At 44.5% G+C, this 27,143-nt stretch overlaps 1 protein-coding gene across 9 annotated transcripts in view; it reads left to right on the forward strand.

Annotated features, from left to right (window-relative positions):
* PLEKHA8 (pleckstrin homology domain containing A8) overlaps positions 1–27,143 on the forward strand; it is a 63,443-nt gene that overhangs the window by 9,795 nt on the left and 26,505 nt on the right. For 5 of the 9 annotated variants that reach the window (XM_066238204.1, XM_066238209.1, XM_066238207.1 and 2 more), the window contains exons 2-12: positions 6,489–6,605; positions 7,591–7,746; positions 10,365–10,489; positions 11,994–12,152; positions 13,747–13,787; positions 15,387–15,544; positions 17,328–17,484; positions 17,947–18,032; positions 20,196–20,254; positions 20,997–21,127; positions 23,217–23,287. In XM_066238204.1, the coding sequence (XP_066094301.1) occupies positions 6,489–6,605; positions 7,591–7,746; positions 10,365–10,489; positions 11,994–12,152; positions 13,747–13,787; positions 15,387–15,544; positions 17,328–17,484; positions 17,947–18,032; positions 20,196–20,254; positions 20,997–21,127; positions 23,217–23,287 (1,260 nt within the window). Of the gene's footprint in view, positions 1–6,488; positions 6,606–7,590; positions 7,747–8,093; positions 8,276–10,364; positions 10,490–11,993; positions 12,153–13,746; positions 13,788–15,386; positions 15,545–17,327; positions 17,485–17,946; positions 18,033–20,195; positions 20,255–20,996; positions 21,128–23,216; positions 23,288–27,143 lie in introns of those variants that run through there. The other 4 variants (XR_010726505.1, XR_010726504.1, XM_066238208.1 and 1 more) reach the window with 2 other exon arrangements.

Genomic DNA, 27,143 nt, shown 5'->3' on the forward strand with positions numbered 1-27,143 from the left:
ATGGTAGGTTTTCTTGTTTACTACTAACATACCTAGATAGCAGCCATAATATAATGTATTATAACCATCATATAATAATGTATGTGGGTTACGAATACAGAAACCATAATTTATGGTGAATTAATCAAGTCTTGACCCATCACTTCAGAAAGATTGTCAATCCTATCAACAATTTTCATCTCACTTTATTTTCTTGATAGTAGTTACTTTCTCTTGACATAAGTTCTTTAGAAGAATTGAGTTTCCTGTTATTTTGTATGATGACAGAGATTTACAGGTGTTGAAAGCCGAAAGAGACTGCTAGAGACTAGTAAGCTCATGTGTAAATCTGTAGAAAAAGAAACAAAGGCTTCTCCCGCTCTGTACCTGCTTAATTACGGTTACTGTGTTTTCCTCTTTTAGTTGATGGAAAAGCGCCTTTCCTTCACTTCCCCCCCCCATACTTTAGCTTCATATTTCACAGATGATTTAAATAGCCCCTTCTCGTGTTTTTCTGCATTTCCACCCAGCAGCATTTCATTCTGGAATTTTAAAAACTTACAATGCATTCATGTTTTCATTCCGGTAAATGGTAAGATTGCAAAGTGGTTCCCCGGGACACCTGATCAGCAGAAGTTCTGGAGGAACTTGGACGGGTGTACGTATGGGCAGAGCGATGCCCCGAGCAGACATTTCACTTAGTGGACCTCCCCTAGTTCTGTTTAAGGGTATCATAGATGGGCCAAGATGGAGGAAGCCCATGGGGCCTCTTATCCACTGATTAGAACTGAAAACTCTAAACAGAGTCCTGGAAGCAAGTATCTGAGCACTCTGAAATGTGAACAGTAACAGGCAGACTGGGGAGGGAAGACAAAGTCTGAACGCCAACATGATAAAGATGAATGCTCTTGAAACAAATGAAAAGGAGGAGATTCCTGGAAGAAAAATGTAAGTTATTAAAAAAGAACTAAAGGGATATTTTAGAGCGAAAAAGTAATGGTGTTTGAAATAAAAAAATATAACTCAGTAGATGGGCTCAGTGGAGTATAGACGACACAGGAATGAATCATCGAACTTAGAGACAAGTCAATAGAAATTATCTAGTCTGAAGAACAGAGAAAAAGAGTTTGGGGGAGAGAATAAAACCCCAGGATCTGCATGGTGATAACGAAAGGCCTAACATTCTGCATTGGAGAAGGAGAAGGGGAAAGGAGAAAGACACTGGTAAAGAAGGGCTTAAAGAAATAACAGTTGAAAACTTCCCAAATTAGGTGAAAACCAAAAATTTACAGATTCAAGAAGCTCAGCAGCCTGACCAGGCGGTGGCGCGATGGATAGAGCGTTGGACTGGGATATGGAGGACCCAGGTTCAAGACCCTGAGGTCGCCAGCTTGAGCGCAGGTTCATCTGGTTTGAGCAAGGTTCACCAGCTTGAGCCCAAGGTCGCTGGCTCGAGCAAGGGGTCACTCGGTCTGCTGTAGCCGCCCCCCTCAAGGCACAAATGAGAAAGCAATCAATGAACAACTAAGAACCCGCAACAAACAATTGATGTTTCTCATCTTTCTCCCTTCCTGTCTGACTGTCCCTAGCTGTCCCTCTCTCTGACTCTCTCTGTCACACAAAAAAAGAAAAAAGCAGCTCAGCAAATTCCAACCAGTATAAACTCAAAAAAAGACATACCTACATACATCATAATCAAACCGTGTCTTATCAAAACTCAGAACTATTAATCAAAGAAGAAATTTTACTCTGTGTAACTTTAAAAATAAATATTTTAAGAAAAATGTGTTTTCTTAATAGAGTACAGACCTTTTTCTTTTTTCTTTTTTTAAATGATATGTTTGGATGAGCTACTTGTCACAAGGCTACACAGAGTAAAAAAGAAGGAAATGGCAATATTATTTAGTCATGGATGGGTATGACTCACAAGGAGTCAGTTTTTTGGTCTGGATCTTTAAAGGTATAAGAACATCTGTACTTAGAAATTTTGATTTAAAAATTCTGGCTGATCTGGAATAAAAAAGGAAGAACATGTACAAAATTAACATGAACTACGTCATTTTACAATAGATTCAAATATAAATGTATTTTTTTAAGAAAATGATGCTCATTGAAAAAATATGTACTGTTCAACATTATTTGAACTGGAAAAAAAGTGAATTCTGCCAACATTTGCTGTCACTTAAGTAAAGAAAGATTTTTGCGCCATCTGGGACAAGAAAATAAGCTGGTGACAGTTTGGGAATAAAGTCTTCAAATCTTTAATTTCTTTGAATAATGTTTCTAGTTTTCAAAGTATAAGTTTAACACTTCTTTTGTTAAGTTTATTCCTAAGTATTTTAATTTTGATGTTGTTGTAAATAGAATTCTCTACTTAATTTAATTTCCAGTTTTTCACTGCAGCTGTAGAGAAATGCAATTGATATTTGTGTATTGGTCTTAGATCTTGCAGCCTTGCTAATAAGCTCATTTGTTTTAACAAAATATTTTTAATGGATTACTTAAGGTTTTTGTTTTGTTTTGTTTTATTTTTTGTAATTTGTATTTTTCCGAAGTGATAATCCCCAGGAAGGGGGATGCAGACAGACTCCTGCCTGTGCCTGACCGGGATTCACCCAGCAAGCCCACCAGGGGGCGATGCTCTGCCCATCTGGGGCATGGCTCTGATGCAACCAGAGCCATTCTAGCTCCTGAGGCAGAGGCCATGGAGCTATCCTCAGCGCCCAGGCCAACTTTGCTCCAATGGAGCCTTGGCTGTGGGAGGGGAAGAGAGAGATAGAGAGAGAGGAGAGGGGTAAGGGTGGAGAAGCAGGTGCGCACTTCTGTGTGCCCTGGCTGGTAATTGAACCCGGGACTTCCACACGCCGAGCCGACTCTCTACCACTGAGCCAACCAGCCAGGGCCGGATTACTTAAGGTTTATTATTATTTTTTTAATGTATAAGTGTACGTTTGCAAATAGAGATGGATTTGCTTCTTCCTTTCCAATCTGGATACATTTTATTTCATTTGTACCCTAATTGCCCTGGCTGGAGCCTCCAACACAAAGTTGAAAGAAATGGGGAGAGCAAGCATCCTTATCCTGTTCCTGCTACTAGCGGAGAAGCATCCAGTCTTTTGTCATTAAATATAATGTTAGCGGTGGGGTTTCTGTAGGTGCCTTTATCAGGCTGATGAAGTTCCCTTCTGTTCCGAGCAGATTAATTTAAAGCAAGACGAGGATGAATGGCCTCTTCATCGTCCATGCCTCTTTCCCTCACAGTGCATCCTTCCGGAGCTGTAGCTGAGCTGTAGCTGAGCTTCCCTCTGAAAGAGCCGAGTGTCCCCGTTCTCCTCTGGACTCTCCATTGCTCTGCCTCTCACTGGCACGCATACATGTAATGAGAATGAGACTTCTATGGTCTCCTCATGAACCTTCTGAAATTCCAGGAACTCTATGCTTTAAAGAAAAGTTTTTCTTGGTCATAGTTTTTATAGTTACAATCCACAGAAAACAATACATTGAACTTCCTAACTTCTAGATAACTGAACCTGTTACAGGGAAGTTTTTGTTTCAGTCACTATAATTGTTTACTAGCTACTTTCAGAACTTTCTGTGCTTTATGTGTGTGGGGGGGAGGGTATGGGGGGCAGTTAACATTTTTTGGATTCCTATAAAATAAACCTGGTTTAGTATCACATTTTTTTTCAATTTCTAGACTTTTTATTTACGTTTCAGTAACTCTGAAATCAGGAAACATTTAGCATCAATGCTACAATATATCATGACTTAAGCAGGTTATTTTTTTTCTTGGGACACATAAAGATATATATTTTAAAATTATTGTTGCATGATGGTTAATTTTATGTGTCAACTTGCCTGGGCCAGGAGGTGTCCAGACATTTAGCCAAACATCATTCTGGGTGTGTCTGAGGGTGTTTTTGGGTGAGATTAACACTGGAATTGGTAGGTCCAGTAGAATAGATTGCTTTTTATAATGTGAGTTGGGTCTTAGCCGATCAAAGACCTAAATAGAACAAGGCTAAGAGGGAAACTCTTTGTGCCCGAGTGCTTTAGCTGAGACCTTAATCTTCTGTTTCTGTTTTCTGACTGGTCCCGAAACATTGGTTCTCTGTGGGTCTCAAGCCTGCTGTCTGTGGACTGGAATTACAGATCGGCTCTCCTGAGTGTCTAGATTGCTGACTGCAGATCTTGGGATTTCTCAGCCTCTGTCATTATATGAGCCAGTTCCTTAAAATGAATGAATGAACGAAGAGATACATGCATACTGTTGGTTCCATTAATCTGGAGAACCCAGACTAATACAGATGGGGTTCTAAATTTGATAAAATACAGTAATCGAGGATATCCTCAGTTCTCCTCAGAAGTCATGGTGGCTTTGGGGAGTGTTCACACCAAACAGATCATGCATGGGAGTTAAACTGCAGGTGAGAGGATACTACCCTTCTCTACCAGGAGAGCATCTAGAAATGGGGTTTGGGGGTTGTTATGCCAGGAGAGGCAGTGTAGAAAAACGCAGTTTTTTCCCCAGATCTGCTGTGTACTTCCTGTGCCCTTAGGTAGGTAAAATGAGCTGGTTGGGCTATGATTTCAAAGTCCTCTTTCAAATCTCAGGAATTGGTTCTTCTGTCTCAGTGAGGGGAGGTGGATGAACGGACATGTAAATAATTAGATTCTCTCGCACAGGACTAAAATGTCACCAGTGTTGTCTAATTCCGGGATTGCTGCTTCTCTGTTCAACAAGACATAGGCCGATGACCACTGTGGTTCCCTGGGTTGTACTGTTTGTGTGAAGAACAGTGGCCTTCATGTTTGAGTTTCCATAGGATTTATAGCCCAGGTCAGGAAGCATCATCACCTTCTGAAAGAAAAATGAACGAGTTGATCCCAGGAGGTTTGTCAGCCAATAATTGACTTGTGTTAAGATAAGGCCATGGGACTCCATGCGTCCAGTAAAGGGTCTAGGTGTTGCCTGGGAAGGAAGTCCTCAATATAAAAAAGATAATAACAAGACTGGCATAAGTTATAGTTTTAGAAAGATTACTTATCTTCGGTGAGAAAGGCTTGTATGGCAGGAAATTTACGTGACTGCTATGAATACTAGAGGGTGGAAGTTGAGAATTAGTATTTATCCAGTTTAGTTTATGGAAGTGGAGACGCAGTAACCTGGCAGGCTTGTGTATTCTGGTTCCTAGAAAAGCAGACAGAGGGACACTTGACCTTGGGTGGTAGGCACACAGTGCAATATACAGACCATGTGTCTTAGAATTATACTCTTGAAACGTGTGTAATTTTATTAACCAATGTTACCCCCAATACGCTTAATTAAAACATAAATTAAGAAAAGAAAAGCAAACCTTGACAAAGTAAACGAGTGAAACATCTCACCTGCCACGGAACTCCTGTGCTCTGCCTAGCTTCAGTGCGGGCCATGGGTCCTCTTATTTACATGAGTAGTTTCCTGTGCCGTGATCCGAGACTGGGGCGCCTCAGGACGCCCACTGATCTGCTGTTGTAATGTAATCAGTCGACACCATTTGGACATTGATCGGTGTCTCACACACCTGGTTTGTGTGGCTCAATCGCCAAGAGCCTTTCATCAGGCGTCTGTACCCGAGCAGCCCCTGGGATTCTGCCCAGAGATCCTGCCACCTTCTCTCTGGCTGCCCCGGCCACAGAAGAGTCCCATGAGAGAACGGTGTTCCTGAAGGGCAGGGCCATTTCAGAGAAAGAAAACAATAAACCCAAGTGAGGAGGCTGACGAGGCTGATGTGGAGATCATCAGGGATCGGCATCAGCAAGAGCCCAGAAGCAGGACTAGTAATAGTGCAAACAAGTTTGGGCTCGCTAGAGGCAGGTGGCGTAAGAGGACTGGGTGAGATAAGGTATGGATTGCTTCTGAGTATGGTCTGTCTCCGGATAGTCTCCAAAGTAAAGGTAGTTAAGCCCTTGAATGTGTTCAGATTACTTCATTTCAGTGGATTAGTACTAACCAGTGAGTCAAAGTCATCTTTTTCTAGTGTTCATATGACTGTAGGCTGGCTTACTTGCATTCAATATGATGGTGAAAGAGGCGATATAATTTTTTGTCTTATTGCTAAGTTTGGGATAATGTTCTTAATCAGAGGGGAGGAGAACAGTATGTGATAACAATAATGTTCAGGAAACGATGGAAAGCCATAGATTACTAGTATTATATTGGGGAGGAATAAAAACCATGGGTAATCCTACTACCCAGAGAATCATAACAGTATTTATTGCTGGTCCTTCTAGAGTTTTTCTATATATTATGCAACTAAAAATATGTGCCTCTGTGGTTCTTTTTAATGTTACAAAGATGGGAGCAAACATGCAGGTCTCTCCTAACCTCCTTCTTTCCCTCGGTTCCCCTGGAACGCACGTTCGTTGGCGCCGGAACCCAGCACCCCCGGGTAGGCCCTGTTCCTGCGTTCCGGACGGCACACCAGACACAGGAGGTGGGTGAGACCCTGCTCTTCTTCTGTCTTCAGGTTGGCAGCCTCGGTGGTTCCTTCTCTGCGGGGGAATCCTGTCCTACTACGACTCTCCTGAGGATGCCTGGAAAGGTTGCAAAGGGAGCATCCAAATGGCGGTCTGTGAAATTCAAGGTGAGAAACCAAAGAGAGTTGCAGATTGTCTTTTTCCCTCCGTAATCAGAGAAGCATTAGTCCCTGCACGCCTTTGCCTGCGTCTCCTACGGTACCGACAGAAATACGCAGGGTCGTACGCGACAGAGCTCTGCAGTAAGACCTGCAGGTGCAGCCAGTTTTTATGAGGCGGTTGATGAAGAGGTAGTCAAACTAAACGACCGGGCCTAAGCAGCATCTAGTGCTACTTCCTCAGCACCTGCCCACCTGGGGCCAGCAGCTATTTGCAAAGCTTGTTTAAATCTTTTAAGTGCAGCATCAAACACTGCTGTGTTTACACCAAGACACACACACTCCTCATCACCACCCGGTACTCACAACAGAACAAGCAGACACCAAACAGACCTGCAAACAGCCTTTCCCCTCCGCGTTGAGAATCGTGAGACACACTGAGATGTGGCTCGGAAGCCGATTAGAAGGAAACAGATTAGAAGGGAATTGGGGGTTGGGAGCTTGGGGGAAGGGTGTGGGTAAAGCAGTGTGGTTTGCTTGTTTCTTCTCCTGAGAACTCCGGAGGAGTCTCACTTTTGATCTGCCTTGTGAAGGGAAGTAGAAAGGAACGGCATTGTGTGTTTGAGTGCTTTCCAGTAAACCCAAGGAGATAGAGAGTGCCCCCTACCGGTTGGCATGCAGGCCATTTGGACCGCAAAGCGCGTACTGGATACATACAAGGCCGCAGAGAGAGTCCCTGTCCACTCTGATAAAAGATCCCAAGGAGGATTGCATGGTTCTTTCTTAGGCCAAAATCCTGGTGCGATCCAGTTGCAGGGCTTTCCCCTTCAGCAGGGAGGCATCTCGCCAGGAGAGGCGGTCAGGGCTGGGGGCTGGCAGGCTCCTAGAAGCTGCCTTCAGAGACTGGCACCAGTTGAGCTGGAGGGTTTGGGTGGGGTGGGGGCTACCCAGACGGGGCTCTCCTCAGTTTCCGGCCCCTCTGCTTTGTTCCTAGTTCACTCTGTGGATAACACACGCATGGACCTGATCATCCCGGGGGAGCAGTATTTCTACCTGAAAGCCAGAAGTGTGGCTGAGAGACAGCGGTGGCTGGTGGCCCTGGGGTCAGCCAAGGCTTGCCTGACAGACAGTAGGACCCAGAAGGAAAAAGGCAAGTACTAATTGTCCTCTGGTCTGAGAAGCTTGAGTCACCCAGGTCCCCTGTTTGCTATCTTGCCTCTGACCACTGAGCCAGCTTTGCATTTCATGCACATGATACAAAATACGGTAGAATTTCAACCATAGTCTCTCTCTAACTCTTAGCAGAGCAGAGTTAAAAGAGTGCAGGCTTTGAAGCCAAATACAACTGGTTTCAAATCATGGCTTTGCAGGTAGGTTACTGGCTTTGACCTTAGCATAGATCACTTAATCTCTCTGATCCTCAGCTTCCTAATACTTTAAAAAGAGGCGATGACTTGCATTAAAATGATTACCATGAGAATGAGTGGTAACGTGAGCCCTGCTGTGCCCAGCCTGGCACCAAGTTTCCCTTGGTGAAGAGTAGCTGAGCCACCGAAGCCTTGGCTCGGGCTGCCTTCTGCACGACGCCCGCGTCCCTCCCCTTCCCCGGGCGGATGGACGCCCAATCTTCAGGTTGCTGCCGCGCCGCTCCGTGCTCCGTGCTCGTGAGCACGACCTCAGTAAGTCTGAGAACCGGGCCTGACCTGTGGTGGCGCAGTGGATAAAGCGTTGACCTGGAAATGCTGAGGTCGCCGGATCAAAACCCTGGGCTTGACTGGTCAAGGCACCTATGGGAGTTGATGCTTCCAGCTCCTCCCCCTTCTCTCTCTCTCTCTCTCTCTCTCTCTCTCTCTGTCTCTCCTCTCTATCCCTCTCTGTCTCCCTCTCTCCTTTCTAAAAATGAATAAATAAAATAAAAAAAAAAAAATTTAAAAGTCTGAGAACCACGGCACAACTTCCTTTTCTTTTTTTTAAACAATGTGGATTTGTTTGTTTATTTACTTAATTGTTTTTATTCAATGGATTACGGTGACATTGGTTTACAAAACCTCATCTGCACACTGCATCATGCGTCCACCGCCCAAAGTAGTCTCTGCCCCACCCCGCCCCGCCCCTCTGTCGCACTGGCCACCACCACACTGTCCTCGGTGTCTGTGTGTTATAGATATACTTTTTTTTTTTTTTTTGCTTAATCCCTTCACCTTTTTCACCTGGTCCCCAACCCCCCTCTGACAGCCCTCAGTCTGTTCTCTGTGTCTATGCTTCTGTTTCCATTTTATCTGTTACATTATTGTGTTCATTAGATTCTACAGATAATGAAGATCATATGGTATTTGTCTTTCTCTGACTGGCTCATCTCACTTAGTATAATACTGGTTAGGCCTATCCATGCTGTTGCAAAAAAAATAAAATGAAAAGAAGATTTCTTCCTTCTTTTCCAGCCCAGTAGTCCCCACTGTGTGCATGTGCCGCAGCTTTTTTATCCACTCACCGAATGATGGGCACTCGGGCCGCTTCCGGATCCTGTCTGTTGTAAATAACGCTGCACTGAACTGAGAAGTGCATGTATGTTTTCGCATTGGTGTTTTGGGCACAACTTTTCTTTTTTTTTTTAAACCTTTTCTTCTTTTTTTTTTTTTAATTCATTTTTTTTTTAGAGAGGAGAGGGAGAGACAGAGAAAGAGAAGGGGGGAGGAGCTGGAAGCATCAACTCCCATATGTACCTTGACCAGGCAAGCCCAGGGTTTTGAACCGGCGACCTCAGCACTTCCAGGTCGACGCTTTATCCCACTGCGCCACCACAGGTCAGGCAGGCACAACTTTTCTATCTGAACTGGGTCACGAGTGCCAGAGCTTACTGCCTGAGCCCTAATCGCCACCTTGCCAGCATCTAGCCCCGTATATACACCTGAAGATCTTGTGGGGAGAGGAGGGCCTCTGGGAAGAAGTGTTTCAGGACCCCTTTCTTGTGACGGGTGTGGTGGATGTGCTTAGCTCTTGAGGTAGACACTGTAAAGTGGCTTCTCTGTTGGGGCTTTGGAACGCTAAATTGGGAGTAAATTCTAGACACTGTCAGCCTTGACTCAGATCTGGTGGTGACGTGCAGCATTTTTCTGGAGAAGACAGAGGCGGTGATAATTATCGCCGAGTCCCCAGCGCCAGGGTGGCTGGAGTGTCAAGCTAATACAGGGGCAGCAGGGGCACAGAGGGTGCTATTAGCCGTGACAGGCAGGGCGCTGGACCAGTCCTCAGAATTAACGAGCGGCCTTTTTAGTGGCAGTTGCACATTACAGAACACTGTTTCCCAGTTTTGAGCACCATGTTAGCAGGTAGGTAGCCAGGACCCCGTTTTACACGTAGAGAAAACTGGTAGGACCGAAACTAAAACCGAACCCTGGATTCTGCTCCCGGTTCTGACACGTGGACCGGAGTGTGCTCTCTCCACCTCCCTGCACTGCCCGTCGCGCCGTGTGCTGGCTCAAGAAATAATGTGGATTACTTCAAAAGACTGGAAATCTCCTTCTCTGTTTCTCTTGCTCCCAAAACTTCACCTAGATCCGATCTGTAAGCATACGATGAACATCTGACGTCAGGCATAGGGTATCTATTCTCCTGTCCGTGTAGTGTACTAACTACTGCTCCCAAAAACTAGGGGACATTTCAAAATGAATAGGAAGCAATAAAATATCTGCTAATTTTTGTGAGCAGTGTAGTAAATCATTCGTTCATTTTAATAATGACTTCCATTATCATCATTTTGTTACTCAGAGTTTGCTGAAAACACTGAAAACTTGAAAACCAAAATGTCGGAGCTGAGACTCTACTGCGACCTCCTTGTCCAGCAGGTGGAAAAAACAAAAGAAGTGACCACAACCGGTGTGTCCAGTCCTGAGGTAAAACATTCTTTCTCTGAGTCCCAGGGGCGGGGACACCACATGCTGCTCACAGATGACACTGGACGTTGTCATCTAAAAACCAGTGCTGCAAAATGAAGACTGCAGATTATAATGAGTGGGTTTATGTTCCAGTTCTCAGACCCTGTGGTACTAGTAGTGGACATGCTTGGGGGTTTTCTAATAAAGGTGACTGAACTCTCTTTATTCACTTCCTATGGGCTCTTTGACTCCTTCAGCAACTGCCTGTTGTGTGCATGACACTGTGCTGGGATAAGGGAAAGGGAGGGCACCAAAAAAAGAGCATTTCAGTCCTGTTCTTGGGATATTTATAGTTCAGAACAGTGATTCTCAGCCCAGAGTAGTTTTGCCCCTCAGGAGACATCTGGCAGTGTTTGGAGATACTTTTCTGGGAGAGCTCAGCACAGAAACTTAATGTTAAGTGTTTGGTTTGCTGACATAAGGTTTAGCATGAGTGACTCCATCTTGGGCCCGATCTGGTTGCTTTAACACTACTATTTAACACTCCTAGGCTGCACTCTCTAGTTAGGATGTGACCTCAATTTGCTGAACAACATATGAATGTCATCAATATCCAGAGGAAAAACACACTGAACAAGTGAAATAACTTAGAGAAATAATGAGTAGATATTCAAAAGAATTCCAGTTGCTGAAACCTCTTAGACTCACCTGAACCGAAATCCAGAAAACCCATTCTGAGCTAACAATGCATGATTTGTGGTTTCTTTTTTTTTTTTTTGAGAGAGAGAGAGGGATAGATAGGAACATACAGACAGGAACGGAGAGAGATGAGAAACATCAATCATCAGTTTTTCATTGCAACACCTTAGTTGTTCATTGATTGCTTTCTCATATGACCGTGGGCCTTCAGCAGACTAAGTAACCCCTTGCTCAAGCCAGCGACCTTGGGTCCAAGCTGGTGAGCTTTTTGCTCAAGCCAGATGAGCCTGCACCCAAGCTGGCGACCTCGGGGTCTTGAACCTGGGTCTTCCGCATCCCAGTTCGATGCTCTATCCACTGTGCCACCGCCTGGTCAGGCTGATATGTGGTTTCTAACACTTCTGTTTGAGAACCTGTTTCACTCAGGCACTGGGAGACGTTTTTCCATGGACCCCACCGGTCTTTAGTCTCTGACTCCCTGTTACATGTCTGCCACCCCTACAAACGAGGAACTCCCTGAGGGTTCTGCCCAGCACCTGGCACTGTGCTGGCATGGAGTTGTTGAGTGGAATGAAGCTGTTGTCTTCACCTGGAGCAGTGGGTTGAGAGGGAAGGGTCAGACTGAGGGTAAGCTCGTGTCTGGTTAATGGAGAAACTGGACTCACTCGGTCCTTTTCTTTTATAACTGCTGTGCATATTTGTCCTGTAAAATAGGGAGATACATTATTAGTATTATGTTGTGGGTAGGAGCCTGCAAGGACATCCCACAACCGGGCTTTTCCTCGGCACGGTAAACGGGTCTCCCTCTCTGGTTGTGTCGTAGGAGGGCGTGGATGTGGGAACCCTGCTGAAATCGACGTGCAGCACGTTTCTGAAGACTCTGGAAGAATGCATGCAGATTGCCAACGCGGCCTTCACCTCGGAGCTGCTCTATCGCACTCCCCCTGGCTCTCCGCAGCTGGCCACGCTCAAGTCCGGCAAGGTGAGAGCCCTCTCCGCCTGGCTGCCATGGGTTAGTGATGGTGAGAAGGTGAGGTGCCGAGCTCTGTTCTCCATTGCCCTTTGGTGACTGACCCTTCTTCTAGTGGACTTCCTCTATGTCCACTTTTATATCTGCCCTCCGTCCCCTGTATCCAGTCGGTTATTTTTGGCAGTTTTACCCCCTAAACACGTCTCTGTAGCTAGCCTGTTCTCTTCTGCCTCCTCGGCCAGTGGGTCTCCCTGAGGTTGTGGTGTCCTTCTTACTAGTCCCCTTCAGCCTGACCCTTCCAGGCAGCTGGGTGATACTTCCGTCCCTGCAGTTGGTGTAAGTCGGACCACTACCGCTACCTCAGGGGCTCCCTCACTGCCTGCAGGTTAAAGTCAGAACTCCTCCCCCCCCCCAGCCTGTTTCGCTGTCATTACCTGGCTGGACCGTGGTAACGGCTTGTAGGTCCCCCACATCTTGGTGACATTTCCCAGTGCCAAGAATGCCCTCTCCCTGTCACTCTCTGGTTGGCTCTTTCTCGTCCCTCAGGATTTAATCTCTTCTTCCCCGAATCCCTAACTTGGGCTGAGAACACCTCTTCTCCTCATACCTTTATTTTAAGCTTACTCTGTAGTGAAATTACCTTAAGGGTAGGGACCCCATACTGTTTACCTTTATACTTCCAGTTTAATAGAGTGTGGCATCATAGTTTGGTATTTATTAATGCTTAATGAGTGTGACTGAAATTATAAGGAAGTCAACCACCACAGGTTTGACTCTGATAATTAGGTCCTTTAAAACAGTGGTCCCAACCTTTTTTGGGCCACAGACCGGTTTAATGTCAAAATATTTTCACGGACCAGCCTTTAGGGTGGGATGGATAAATGTATCACATGACCGAGACAAGCGTCAAGAGTGAGTCTTAGACGGATGTAACAGAGGGAATCTGGTCATTTTTAAAAAATAAAACATCATTCAGACTTAAATATAAATAAAACGGAAATAATGTAAGTTATTTATTCTTTCTCTGCGGACCGGTACCAAATGGCCCACGGACCGTACTTGTCCGCGGCCTGGGGGTTGGGGACCACTGCTTTAAAAGACCATCTTCTTTTTTCTTAGAAATGTGGGTGCCCTTCCAGCTTGAATGCGGGGTCACTGGCTTGAGCGTGGGATCATAGACATGACCCCATGATTGCTGGCTTGAGCCCAAAGGTCGCTGGCTTGAGCAAGGGGTCACTCACTCTGCTGTATTCTCCCCCCCCATCAAGGCACATATGAGAAAGCAAACAATGAACAACTAAGGTGCCGCAATGAAGAACTGATGCTTCTCATCTCTCTCCTGTCCCTATCTATCCCTCTTTCTGTGTCTCTCTTGCTAAAAAATATAAGAGGAAAGAAAGAAATTTGGGTGCCCTTAATTGAGTAAATGTGAAAGAAAAGACTGGTTGGGAAGAATGACTCCTTTCTTTTGGGAGGATCTAAAATTGTTCTAAAACTGGGACAGTGTATGTTATAGTCATATTTATCACTTTCCTATGTGATAAAGCTAAAAATGCTCGGTTGGAAGTTTAGCATGTAAACTTTCATTTCTTTGCTTCTTTTAAAGATGAAACATCCTGTTGTACCCATTCATAATTCATTGGAAAGGTACGGTAACTTTTTTATTTTTTCTACTTTCTAATAAAAAAGATACTGTTATCTCTTGTTTTTTTTTTTTTTAATAAGAATATTTTGATCATATGGTGGTTTTTCTCATGATCTGAGATGATACCGGGAGGAAACAATGTCTGACTTCCCTGTGAAGTAGGTGCTGACCTCCCGTTCAGCCGTGACTACCGGGGAAGGTGTTTGCATTTTCCCTGGGCTGCGGGTCTCACCTGTCACTTCTAGTAACTTTTTATCTCTCTTGTTAACTGAGGGTTGGGCCCGCTGCTCTTGTGAGAAGCTGAGCTTTTTGTTGTTGTTGTATTTTTCTGAAGCTGGAAACGGGGAGAGACAGTCAGACAGACTCCCGCATGCGCCCAACCGGGATCCACCCGGCACGCCTACCAGGGGCTAGGCTCTGCCCACCAGGGGTGATGCTCTGCCTCTCCGGGGGCGTTGCTCTGTTGCGACCAGAGCCACTCTAGCGCCTGGGGCAGAAGCTGAGCTTTGATCTAAGTGTGCTTCTATCCGAGAAGGACGGCACTTTTTTTTTTTTTTTTGGTTTTAAACTCTTAGTTAGCTTTACAGTTGGAAACAGAACATAATATCAAAATCTAAACTATTTCTTCCTCTAAATCTAAAGGCTCCTTTGTGTTTAGAAAAAGGGCACATTTACATAGTTATGTTCCTATTATTTGGGGTCTTGATTGGGTTTTTATTTGATATAAGCATTCCCACCTTTTGACTTGGTCCAGATGTTTGTTCTTTAAAATTATTATCTATTTTGTATTGTTATACTGTACTATTTGCTTTAGTACAAGATTGTCCTCAATTTGGTTGTTAAAATTTTTCTCCCCCCCTAAATATGTTCAGTAAGAACATCTTTATAGATTTTTTCTTTTGAGGTATTTCCTGAATATACTGCATTTTTCATTGAAATATGGTCTTTCTCTAGAAAATAAATTTCTCTAGAAATAAATTTAATTTTATTAGATGAAAATGTTCTAATTTGGCCGCTCCTAGTCACTGGTGAGACCTTGTGATTGTCCCTTTAACAGAATCAAGTGTCCCACTTGCATGTTAAATTGATTTTTCTGTTACCCTGAAGAGCAGTCGGTCCCCAGAATGTGGCCTCTCCTCCCAGGTTTCTGTATGTCACACACACTTTGCATGGAGTATTCCGCCCTGACCACAGCATGTGGCTGGGCAAACACTCGGAAGTGGCCAGTGATTTTGAGAGTTAAGGGGAGAAAAACCCTCCCAGGGAGACGGAGGAAAATGAGAAAAGTGTGAAATGTGGTACCTACAGGAAGCTGATTGAAAATCAAAGCACTGTCAATGACTATTTCCTGTTGGTGGTGGGGGCAGGAAGAGAGTGGGGGGGGGGTGCTAGAGAACCCTGACTTCTCAGCCTCAGCCTGGAAACTGGCCTGCCCCCACCTCGCAGGCAGGGGGCTGAGAGATTGGGCTTGATTTCACAATTCCATTTGTTAATTGATATAAACCCTTCCCCCATCCCTCAGAATAAGATCTATTGATGACCAAATAATTGGACCTCCTGGTCTTTTTTCTTTATAACATTTTCTTTAAAAACATTTCCAGGCAAATGGAGTTAAACAATTGTGAAAATGGATCTTTAAATATGGAAATAAATGACGATGAAGAAATCCTAATGAAAAACAAGAGTTCCTTGTATTTGAAATCTGCAGAGGTAGATTGCAGCGTATCCAGTGAAGACAATACAGATGATAATCTAACAGGTAAAAACGAAACTAGAGTCTGATGCAAGCCATTGAACACAGGAGGTTGGGGTTTGATTATTAGCCATGTTGGGGCACTTGCTTCGAATGGCACTCAGGACAGAGTACTGGGTGGCTCCTGAGGCAGATGTGTTAGCTGGATGGCAGGCCACTTGTCTGTCAGCATTCTGCCGCCCATCTGTCCCATCAGACCAGGAGCCGAATAGCAGAAAGAAGAGGGGTTCTCCAGCTCACTGTTCTTGGCTGTGACATTCATCGGCCTCTGGGAGCTGTCTACTGACTTTTTAGAGAGGATGAGTATTTCGCTGGCCTTCTCTGAATCTCAAAGTCCTTTGAACTTAGACTGTGATGTCAAACTTAAGAATGTGCAAAGATATGGCAGTTCAGGTTTCTATGCCCGGTCTCTGGTGAGGCCTGAAATGTCAGAAGTCAGCAGCCACCGTCAGGTTTCAGCCAATCCTTCCCTGTGTCATCGAGCCAACATCCCACATGTGCTAATCCCATTGGTTCTCACAACTAAAACCAACGGCAGATCAGTCCAAGACAACTATAGTAGACCTTTTAATTATAAGTGTTTAATAAATATTTTGAAAATAAAATTTTCAAAAATTTCCTCCTTATATCCCTTAAAATAAGAGATCCCATTTTTCCAGATGACGTGGGGACAAAGAAGATATATTTTCGTAACTGTTAATATAAGGCAAGCAATCCACACATTACTGAAATCTTGTCCCTTGAGTAAATAGTAAGGACGGGAGCATTTCTATCGAAACAGTACTGTTTGACCCAAGAGTTTTCCTTCTAGGAATTTGTCCATAGGGAATAGACTTAAGGACAGTCGAGTCTCATTATTTATAGTATATAGTTCTGTTCTGTAAAGTCATTGCAGACATCGAAGTAGCAGATTCTGCACCATTGCTTCCAGGTGTAACGCGGGGTTAGGTTCTTACAAGCCTCTGTTGGCAATATTTTTGTTAACTGACCAGTATGTAACCTTGTTTTATGTGTTTCTTTTTAAAGACAGCTTATTTAATACAGTTAACCCAGTAGCATTGAACCCATGGCCAGTAGCGCCAGCTCCTGCCTGAGTCTTACCTAACACAGGTATTTTCTCCATAAGGCATGTCCCAGCCTTCTTGTGCTTGGGAACACCAGACAGCACTACACGTGGAGGTCCTTTTAAGCAGTGAAACCAGCAATGAAATGCACAAAAATGCATAAAACATGGCATTAAAATAACACTTGTGTACAGTATGGGAGCTGAAATAAGAAGCCAGAGTGTCACCTTCTTTAACCTTGGCTGGGAACATATATGTCGGGCAGCTCAATTTTTTAGCACTTTGCACATGTCCACAAATGACTGCGGAAGTGCCCTAAGCATTGATATAAGGATTAAAGTAAAGTTTAGCAAGTAGGCAAACTCACAAATCTAGAATACACTAATGAGAAATGACTTTTCTACTACTAAAATTGTATATAAACCACCTACATGCCCTCCACAGAGAAGGATGCCATTTTACATGGTTATTATTAATAGAACTGTGTTTTGAAGAGTATTCAATGATAATGAAAATTGTATTGATACATTGGTGAAAACAAATGAGATACAAGCCTACAAATATTTAAACCCAATTTTGTTTGTGTGCATGTGCATATGTGTATGTGTACAGCATTTCACTGATCTTTATTTGTGCTTTTCTGTGCTTTAGAAATGTTCCACGATGACTGTATGTTAATTTCCACAATAGGTAATGGTTAGTAATGAGTGTCTTCCACTTTGCAGTCCAAGGAGAAACAATGAGGGAAGATGGGGAAGAGAACTCGGGAAATCATGACAGCCTGGCACAGCCTGGCTCAGACTCCTCGGGTGGCTCTCCTGAATCCCACCGGGAGGAAGGCCAAGAAGTCATCCCAACTTTCTTTAGTACCATGAACAGCAGGTACTCTACACTTTATCACTGGGGTTGGATACCTTCTGGGAACCCATCCTGGTGTTCCCTGCAGGTGATCGTGTGTCCTACAGAATAGAGAAAGTGGCTTACCCAGATCCCTGCTTTACTGTTTGCCTTGTTGGAAGCAGTGGATGCGAAAAGGAATTGGATTGTGGACCAATTTCAGCTTGCTATGATAGGTTATCTCTGGGAAATGATATTGTTAGTAAACTGTACTAGAATAGGATAGGAGAGGAGAGGAGAAGAGAGGGAGAGGGAAGGGAGAGGGGAGGGAAAGGAAGGGGGAGAGGGGAGAGGGGAATAATAGTTTTTACTCACTGGGGTATATATGTGAAATTGGCCAAATGATTTTTCCTGGAGAGCAGCAGCTGTTTTCCTGACTACCTCTGAACTGCGGAGAGTGCTAATGTATTTGCATTCCTTCCTCCTCTTCATCCCCAAATTGTTTAGCTTTAGTGACATTGAACTTCTGGAAGACAGTGGCATTCCCACAGAAGCGTTCTTGGCCTCGTGTTACGCTGTGGTTCCAGTACTGGGTGAGAATGCTGTGCTACCTACACTCAGTCTCTGGTCTGTCTCACGCCCCTTGTTCTGCGTCAGAGACCCTGAACTGGGTGTGCAGTGTGCAGTTAGCTCCCTCTTCGTGTCACCAGCCGCATACAGTCAAAACTGCGTGTCCTGAAGCAGTATTGCATGTTCCCATTTTATTTCTAATTATGATTTTAAAATATTGACCGCTGGATAGCGTAATAACAAAGAAATTCTGTTTTCTGAAAATCATAATTAAAAGGGAAAGTGAAAGTCATTAAGGAACAGACTTTAAGTTCAAATTACATTTACTTGTCAGAGTCAGTAGTATCAGGAATCCCTATAATGTTGAAATTTGCAATATGACTCATTTAAGTACGCATCTTTTTTTAAATCAGGATAGGACTTGCATGGAACCTAAGTGTTATGATTCAGTGAGTTTTGACAAATACACCTACTGATGTAATCCACATTCCTGTCAAGAATAGAGTGTTTTTATCAGCCCAGAATGTTCCCTCTGCCATTCAGTCCCCAACCTATCACCCGGCCTGAGACTACTTTTTACGGCTGTCTGTCCCCATAAATTAGTTTTGCCTGTTCTAAAAATCTCATATCTGTAGAATCATATTATGTACCCTTTTGCATCTGGCTTTTTCTCTCAGTATAATGTTTTCATCCCTGTTGTCACACGTGCCGGCAGTTCATCCCTTTTTGTTGCTGAGTAGTATTCTATTAAATGACTTGAACAATGTGTTTATTCACTCCTCTATTGATGGACACTTGGGAAGTCTCTTGTTAGGAGCTACTATAAATACCCTTGCTTGGAACAGTTTTGTGTACGCGGGCATACCTTTCCCTTTCTCTTGAGCAGAGACCGAGGAGTGGGCTTGAGGATGTGTAGGTTCCTGTGTTTAGCTTTACACATAAAGCCTGGGTGCACATTGCAGCTTCCCCCAGCAGTGTGAGCGTGTGGGTGGTTTCCCAGTGAGTCTTCTAGTCCCCGGGCACGCTGCACCTCTCCATTCACTCAGGTCGTTGTTATTTTCACAACAGTGTGTGTAGCTTTTCTTTTGCTGTAGCCGTCTTGTCCACCTTTTGTTGGGAACAAATTGTAGAATTTTGTGGGGTTTTGATGCTGTTGTAAAAATGATATCATTTTCCGTCTGTTCATTGATAGCATATAGGCACCGTTGACTTTTTTGTACAATGATTTTTTTATCATCATAAATGAGTTAATTGTGAAATATACTCTGTATTTATTGAGATGATCATTGTTTTGTTTTGTTTTGTTTTCCCTGTACGCTGCTCATGTGTGAGTTGCATTGTTTGGATGAATAGTAGTCTACTGTCTTGTTACTCGTTTCTACCATCATGCCATTTTCTCTTAGTCCTGTCTGCTCTTCCTTTTTATTCCTTTCTTGACTTCTATCCAATTAATGTCATTTTTTTAGTATTCAATTTTATTTCCTTTTTGGCTTTTTAGCTACTTGTCTTTGTTCCTGCTTTTCTTTGGGGTCTATCAAGTATTTTCAGAATTCCATTATATTTTCTCTTTTGACTCATTAGCTCTACCTATTTGTGTTTTAGTTGTTCTTGTCCAACAGAAATATCCAGACCACATATATGATCTTAAGTTTTCTAGCAGGTACATTAAAATAGTAAAGTGAAAAAGATAAAAATAATTTTTATGGTTTATTTTAGCCAACCTAGTATATTCAAAATATCATCTCAAGATATAATCAGTGTAAAAGAATCATTAGTGAGATGTTTTGCATTCTTTTTTGATACTAAATCTTTGAAATCTGTTATGTATCTTACACTTACCATACATTTTAGCTTGGACTCGCTAATTGCAAGCACTGAGTGGCCACAAATCTAAAGGCTACCATGTTGGATAGGACAGGCCTAAGGATTGTAATATGTATTCCAAGTTTATAAGATTACCCTCACCTGCCACTTAGGGTCCTGTTATGGTTACTCACCTCGGGATTGTGAAAAAGGAAAAAGTGATGATGATACCCTAGAAACCTTTGAAGCTTATGTTTAGAAATGATTTAACAGCAAAAATTAAAATTTTGATGGGGGGCTGCTAAATTTATTGATACTATAAAAAATATTTTCCACTTGAATGCTTTTTCAAAGATGTTTAAAAAAATTTTTTTTTTTTTTAGACAAACTCGGCCCTACGGTGTTTGCTCCTGTTAAAATGGATCTTGTTGGGAATATTAAGGTGAATATACTAGCTTGACTCTGGGGAGACTGTATACTTGAAGAAAGTAGTTGCATGAAATCTCATTCAGAAACAAAGGATTGTTGAGTATGATCTCAGAATAAAAAGTATAGGACAGCTGTGTGAAAGGTTCTGGAACAACAAAGAGTACTTTAAAAATAGTACTTTAAAACCCTAAGACTAACTATTTAATTCTAGCTTAAGCCTCATAAGAACTCTCAAACAACCTGACTGGTGGTGGCACAGTGGATAGAGCGTTGGCTTGGGACACTGAGGTCCCAGGTTCAAAACCGGGAAGTTGCTGGCTTGAGCAAGGGCGCACCAGCTTGAGTGCAGAATCACCAGCTTCAGCATGGGATCACAGGCATGACCCCATGGTCGCTGGCTTGAGCCCAAAGGTCTCTGGCTTGAAGCCCAAGGTCACTGGCTCTGCTTGAGCCCCCTAGTCAAGGCACATATGAGAAACAATCAATGAACAACTAAAGTGACACAACTACGAGTTGATGCTTCTCATCTCCCTCCCTTCCTGTCTCTCCTGTGTCTCTTGCTAAAAAAAAAAAAAAGAATTTCTCAAAGTAAAAGTAACATTACCCTGAAAACACTAGGAATAAAGTAATAGAAGCTGCATTTATTTTGATTTCTTAGACACCGGCTGGACAAGCTTTGAAAGTCTCAGTACTCTACTGCTTCGCGTGTAGCCTTAGCCTTTTAACCTTCGACTGTCCCCCTGCTTCCCCTGCAGAAAGTGAACCAGAAGTATATAACCAACAAGGAGGAGTTCACCACCCTGCAGAAGATAGTGCTGCACGAAGTGGAGGCCGACGTGGCCCAGGTTAGGAACTCGGCTACTGAAGCCCTCTTGTGGCTGAAGAGGTGAGGCTGCGGGGCGGGCGGGCTGGGCCACCCAGCAAAGCGATTGTTAGGAAAGGAGCTGCTGAGGGAGGGAGCCAGCCTGATTGCGCAGCCTTCGCCAGAAGGTCTAAGGCAGTGGTTCTCAATCTGTTTCAAGTCGGGGCGCATTTAAAATCCTACAAATAATTGTAGGCACACTGTAAACAAATTTCTGAGAAATGTGTTATAGTAATTAAGTCAAATATTAAAGAAAGTATAAAGTCCAAACATGCTTTTATGGTAATTAAGTGAAATAAATACAATAAAATTAAATTTATTCTGACATTAAAAAACATTTTTATGTTATATTTTTTTAATTATGCTTTTTAGAATTTGTAAAAAAAAGGGGGTTAAAAAATAAAAAAACGGCCTGACCTGTGGTGGCGCAGTGGATAAAGCGTCAACCTGGAAATGCTGAGGTCACCTGTTCGAAACCCTGGGCTTGCCTGGTCAAGGCACATATGGGAGTTGATGCTTCCAGCTCCTCCCCCCTTCTCTCTCTCTGTCTCTCTTTCCTCTCTCTCCCTCTCTCTTCTCTCTAAAAATGAATTTTAAAAAAAATTTAAAAATAACAAACAAAAAAAACAAAAAAAATAAAAAAACGACAAAAAAGTTATCTTTTTATACATAGATAGATACATTCTTAGTAAGATTTAAAAAATTCAGCAGGTCCTGGTGCGAATGTGTTAAGTTTTTTCATGTCTTGTGTTTATGAGAAACATGAGCCTGATGTGTCCTAGCGATTTCTTCAATGTTTGGGCATATATTTGAAAGGCAAACTCTCATTTCCTCATCAATACATTGAAGAATTCCTCTCTTTTTACTCTTAATTGTGTTGAGTGCAGAAAACCCCCACCATACGTATCATCTTAACTTTACACCAAGCAAAGGATAGAAGAAACTTGCCTCCAGTCTTTCTGGGGAACATGGGGGGTAGTGTAAACAATCCAGCACCACAGCTTAACAGCCTTTTGCAACCTAATCAGGCAAGTGAAGTGGGGTGTTAGGCAGACTGTCAGCTTACAGCCAATTCCCCACACCTCTGTCCCCCCAAAATCTAAACTCCAAAAACCCTGTTGGTTTTTTGGTCCCCAACAGGCACATATTTCTCTGGAATACCATAGGGCACACCTGGAAATCTTCTAGGGCGCACCAGTGTGCCCGGGTGCACACTTTGAGAACCACTGGTTTAATGAATAGAACACCAATTTTTATTTTATTTCATTTTTTTGCCTTCTTCTTGGTGGTGATAAACATTGTTAATGTTAATAATATACATATGATTAGCCCTGGTCGGTTGGCTCAGTGGTAGAGCGTCGGCCTGGCGTGCAAGGGGTCCCGGGTTCAATTCCCGGCCAGGGCACACAGGAGAAGCGCCCATCTGCTTCTTCACCCCTCCCCCTCTCCTTCCTCTCTGTCTCTCTCTTCCCCTCCCGCAGCCCAGACTCCATTGGAGCAAAGATGGCTTGGGCGCCGGGGATGGCTCCTCGGCCTCTGCCCCAGGCGCTGGAGTGGCTCTGGTCGCAACAGAGCGATGCCCCAGAGGGGCAGAGCATGCTGTGGGCATGCCGGGTGGATCCCGGTCGGGCGCATGCGGGAGTCTGTCTGACTGTCTCTCCCGTTTCCAGCTTTGGAAAAATACAAAAAAAAAAAAAAAGTAATAATAATAATGTACATATGATTAAAGCATGATAAAGCCGACTGGTTTTGCTTTAAGTCAGTGGATCAAAACTTTAGGGACATCACAGTCACCTGGAGGGCTTGTTAAAAACAGGTTGCTGTACCCCAAGCCCAGAGTTTCTGACTTAGTAAGTTGGTGGGCCCCAGAATTTCCCTTTTTAGCAAGTCCCCAGGGGATGCAGAAGCAGCAGGTCTGGTACCGGGTCTTGAGAAGCACTGTTTACCTGGACCAGGTGAGGAGGGTGGGGCCAGCCAGAGGGAAGAGCGGGGAAGGAGCTCAGAAGGGACCGCCCTGTGGCTCAGCCTGCTTGCTGCTCAGGGCTGCCGGCTCTTTCTACCCAGGGAACATGACTGACTTTTGAAACTAGTATTTCTTCCTTTTTTGTTTTAGAGGTCTCAAATTTTTGAAAGGATTTTTAACAGAAGTGAAGAATGGAGAAAAGGATATCCAGACAGCCCTGAGTGAGTGTTCTTTGCGTTTTGATGGTTCAGTTGGACAGCATATGGAGCGGAAGCCCTTGGAGGGGGAGACGAGGTGGAGGAGACATTGCTGCTCTTCAGGATTTCCTTTCGTTTCTTTTTCACTCAACATTATGGTTTGTTTCTTCTATGCTTTGTTCATCAAGCACCTATGACATAGTGACCTGGTACTCTAGGTCTAACTTACTAAAAATCAGTGTATCTTAAAGAAGAGCTAATTCACGGAGAGCCATCCCTTAATCTTAACAGGAAAACCTAGTATTTCCAAGAAGTCAGTCCTTCCTAAATTAGTCTTCAGCCACAGTACAGTCCTCTACAATCACTATCCAGAGAGACACTAGTTCTGGAGACGGCGGGGGGTGGGGGGGGACCTGGGAGTTTGCTCTGGGGGAGGTGCAGGCTGGGTCATGCTGCACTCACACGCCCCACACGCCCCATTGTTGCAGTGGTAGAGCCGAGACTGGGATCAAGGCCTTGGTCAGAGGACAGGCACATGGTAGATGCTTAATAAACTTTGGGCGGGTGGGTGGATAGATGGACCCCTGCATCTGTCAGGCCAGTTTGGAAGAAGATTGAAGGCTCGGAAGCATCCTCAGAGTCCTAACAGAGTGGCTGACCTCACACTCTTGTCCTCGCCGGAATTCTTCCAGCATGGGCCCTGAGGCATCCTGTATTACGTTGAAGCCCTGTGTTATTATGATATTGAGGAGCTCATGGTCAGGCTCTAAGGAGCCATTATTATAGGTGGCGAAAGGAATGAATTAGCTGCTTCTGTCGGGCAGGGGGCGCCAGTGTTCACTGCAGTGTTTTGTCGGAATGGGGTGAGTGTATGTCATGTCAGCCCTCCCTCTGAGGGGTCCTGCGCCCACATCATTTTCCCAGGCCTTTCTTTCTAGAGGCTTGCTGATGTGCCATGAAACAGTAAAAGCTGATATTTCTGTAACACTTTATAAAGAATTTAGACAACTTAATCCTCAACTCAACCCATTTATACAGGTTGGGTAACCAGTATTCTGAAAGATTAACATACATGCTAAGACTACAAAGAGTTTGGATTGGTCTCTTTGGGGCCCCTGACTCCGAGGACCTCATCTCCCCAACAAAAAGGCTCCCCCGTCCTGAGACTACCTGCATCTTGGGGTTTCTCGCACATCCCGCAGTCTCTGGGACAGTCTCAGATATGTTCTCCCCTTTGTGTCCTGATTTCAGTCCTAAAAGTGCACTCACCACAGCTGTTCGTGCCACGCACCGGTATCTACGGGACTTCATGACTGTGGAGTGGTTACTAGCATGGGCTGTCTGGATTCCACCACTTAGAGTGCTGTGCCCTTCGTCAGTTTGTGTAACCTTTCTGTTTCTCCGTTTCCTTGTCTGTGTCAGGGGAATGATGATACAGTTTTCCTAAGAGAGCTGCTGTAAAGATCAGATAGCTTCGTTCATACATAATAAGCACTTGGTAGAGATTAGCCTCTATTGTCACTTATATTCTTACCATCATGACATACGAAGTTGATAACCTGCCAGAAAATGGGATTCATTTGTCCCAAATCAGAAATGGAAAGTTTACAAAGCTCAGGTGCTATGCCAGAAATTTCTCTGTAGAGGAACTTCTTTACATGGGGAGGAAGACTCCTCCACCTGCCGGAAATGCAGAGGAAATGCAGACCTGTTAGATGGGGGGGGGGGGCTGTCACGTGGTGCTGTTGCTGTGTATGGCTGTCTGGGAGGGGGAGGGGGGTGCTCCTCTCGCTCACCCTCTGTGGGCCCTGGGCTGCCCTAGAGCCCAGCTGCTTACAGGACACTCACAAGTGCACAGGGAAGCTCTCCCACTGGAGATGGAGAGGGAGGATACACCAGTGCGTGGCATGAACAGCTGTGGCGAGTGCACTTCTAGTACTGAAATCAGGACCCGAAGGGGATGTACCTTCTGTCCAGCCTCCACCCTGAGTCTGGCCCTACCTTTTAGGAAAGTGGACCAGGAAGTGTTGACTCTGCAGAGAAAGGCCGCTTGGAGGGCAGAGGGGGCTTCACACCTGAAGGGCTCCCGGCCAGCCTCAGCTTTCCCCTCCTCTCCCTTCCCTTCCCTTCAGCACGACTTTCAGTGGGAAGGACAAGAGGCCGGAGTGTGAGGCTTCCGTCTGAGGTTCAGGGTTATCTCAGAGGTTTTTGCGATTTACATCGTGTCTTCCTTGGAGGAATCCCTAGCTCCCCGCTGCTGTTCACTGTGGGGAGAGGTTCCCTGACCAGCCCACCCTGCCCCCCAAGCTCAGACACAGGCAGCTCTGGGCAAACAGAGGCTGCAGGAGAAGTGTTTACACATTAACTGATAAGAGCCCTTTGGCTGCTCCATGCATATTTCTGCTGGGTTAACAGTTTCTCTTTTCTCATTTAAAAATGACAGCTTTTGCAAGTAGAACTGATATCTTGCTTGAAATGAGGGAGTTTGGATATGTGAGTAAAGAAAGTGTATGTCAATTTACATGCCTTAAACAGGCAAATTAGCTTGTGTGTTTTGAATTCTAAAATTGAATTTGAGTTATTGTCATAACAGCTACCACTTACTTATAGAGCATGCAGTGTAGGTATGACGGTAGGTTGCTGATAAACATTTCGTTTCTTTTTCCTAATACTTCCTTTTTTTTTTTTTTTTTTTTTTTTTGTATTTTTCTGAAGCTGGAAACAGGGAGAGACAGTCAGATAGACTCCCACATGCGCCCGACTGGGATCCACCCCGCACGCCCACCAGGGGCGATGCTCTGCCCACCAGGGGGCGATGCTCTGCCCCTCCGGGGCGTCGCTGTGCTGCGACCAGAGCCACTCTAGCGCCTGGGGCAGAGGCCAAGGAGCCATCCCCAGCGCCCGGGCCATCTTTGCTCCAATGGAGCCTTGGCTGCGGGAGGGGAAGAGAGAGACAGAGAGGAAGGAGGGAGGGGGTGAAGAAGCAAATGGGCGCTTCTCCTATGTGCCCTGGCTGGGAATCGAACCCGGGTCCCCCGCATACCAGGCCGACGCTCTACCGCTGAGCCAACCGGCCAGGGCCCTAATACTTCCTTTTTATAGTGAGTAAGCTGAGGTACAAAGAGGCTAAGTACCTTTCATCGGGTCTCAGGTCTAGGTCAGTGGTCCTCAAAGTGGTCCAAGGATAGCAGCACCTTTACCACCAGGGCACTTACTAGAAATGCAGAGTACGGCCCTCACTCAACACCTGCTGACTCAGAAAGTCTAGCAGAGCCCAGCACTCTGCGTGTTAACAAGATGATTCTAACCCGTGCTGAAGTTTGAGACCTGCTCATCTAGACCTGCCACATTATCCTTAGCATTGGTTAATTAATTTTGCCTTCTGTTTTTAATAATTAGCTAGTTCTCTAATGACTGAAAATTTTTCCTAACCTAGGAACAGCAAGACAGGGATAAATTACAGGTAAACCTTGGATGGCACTCCCAAATTTGAAAACCCTGTTTCAGTGTAATCTTAGCAGCCTGGAAAATGAGAGATGATAAGTAAGTCCTAAGTGACATAAGTAAGTCCTAAATGACATAATTATGTCCTAAGTGACATAATAGGAACCTTGGCCTCCACTAACTAAGCCCTGGAAAGTGCATGGGTAGTCATTGCACTGCTGCACTTCTGGGGCCCAGAGTGGGTTCCCCGCATCTGGAGGGAACCCCTGGGCTTTCTGTTGCCCTCTTTGCATTTGAGCCATCGCTTGGATTCCCCGTAATGATGATCAGAGATGATGATTAGATATTTTGGGTGGTTGCATGCCAAGAGCTGCTTTGATCCCAAGCGTCCTGTGACATTCTCTAGCAGTCACCGTCAGAGAAGAGTTGGGCCCAC

The sequence above is a fragment of the Saccopteryx bilineata genome, chromosome 7 (genome assembly GCF_036850765.1).
Source record: "Saccopteryx bilineata isolate mSacBil1 chromosome 7, mSacBil1_pri_phased_curated, whole genome shotgun sequence".
NCBI lineage: Eukaryota > Metazoa > Chordata > Mammalia > Chiroptera > Emballonuridae > Saccopteryx > Saccopteryx bilineata.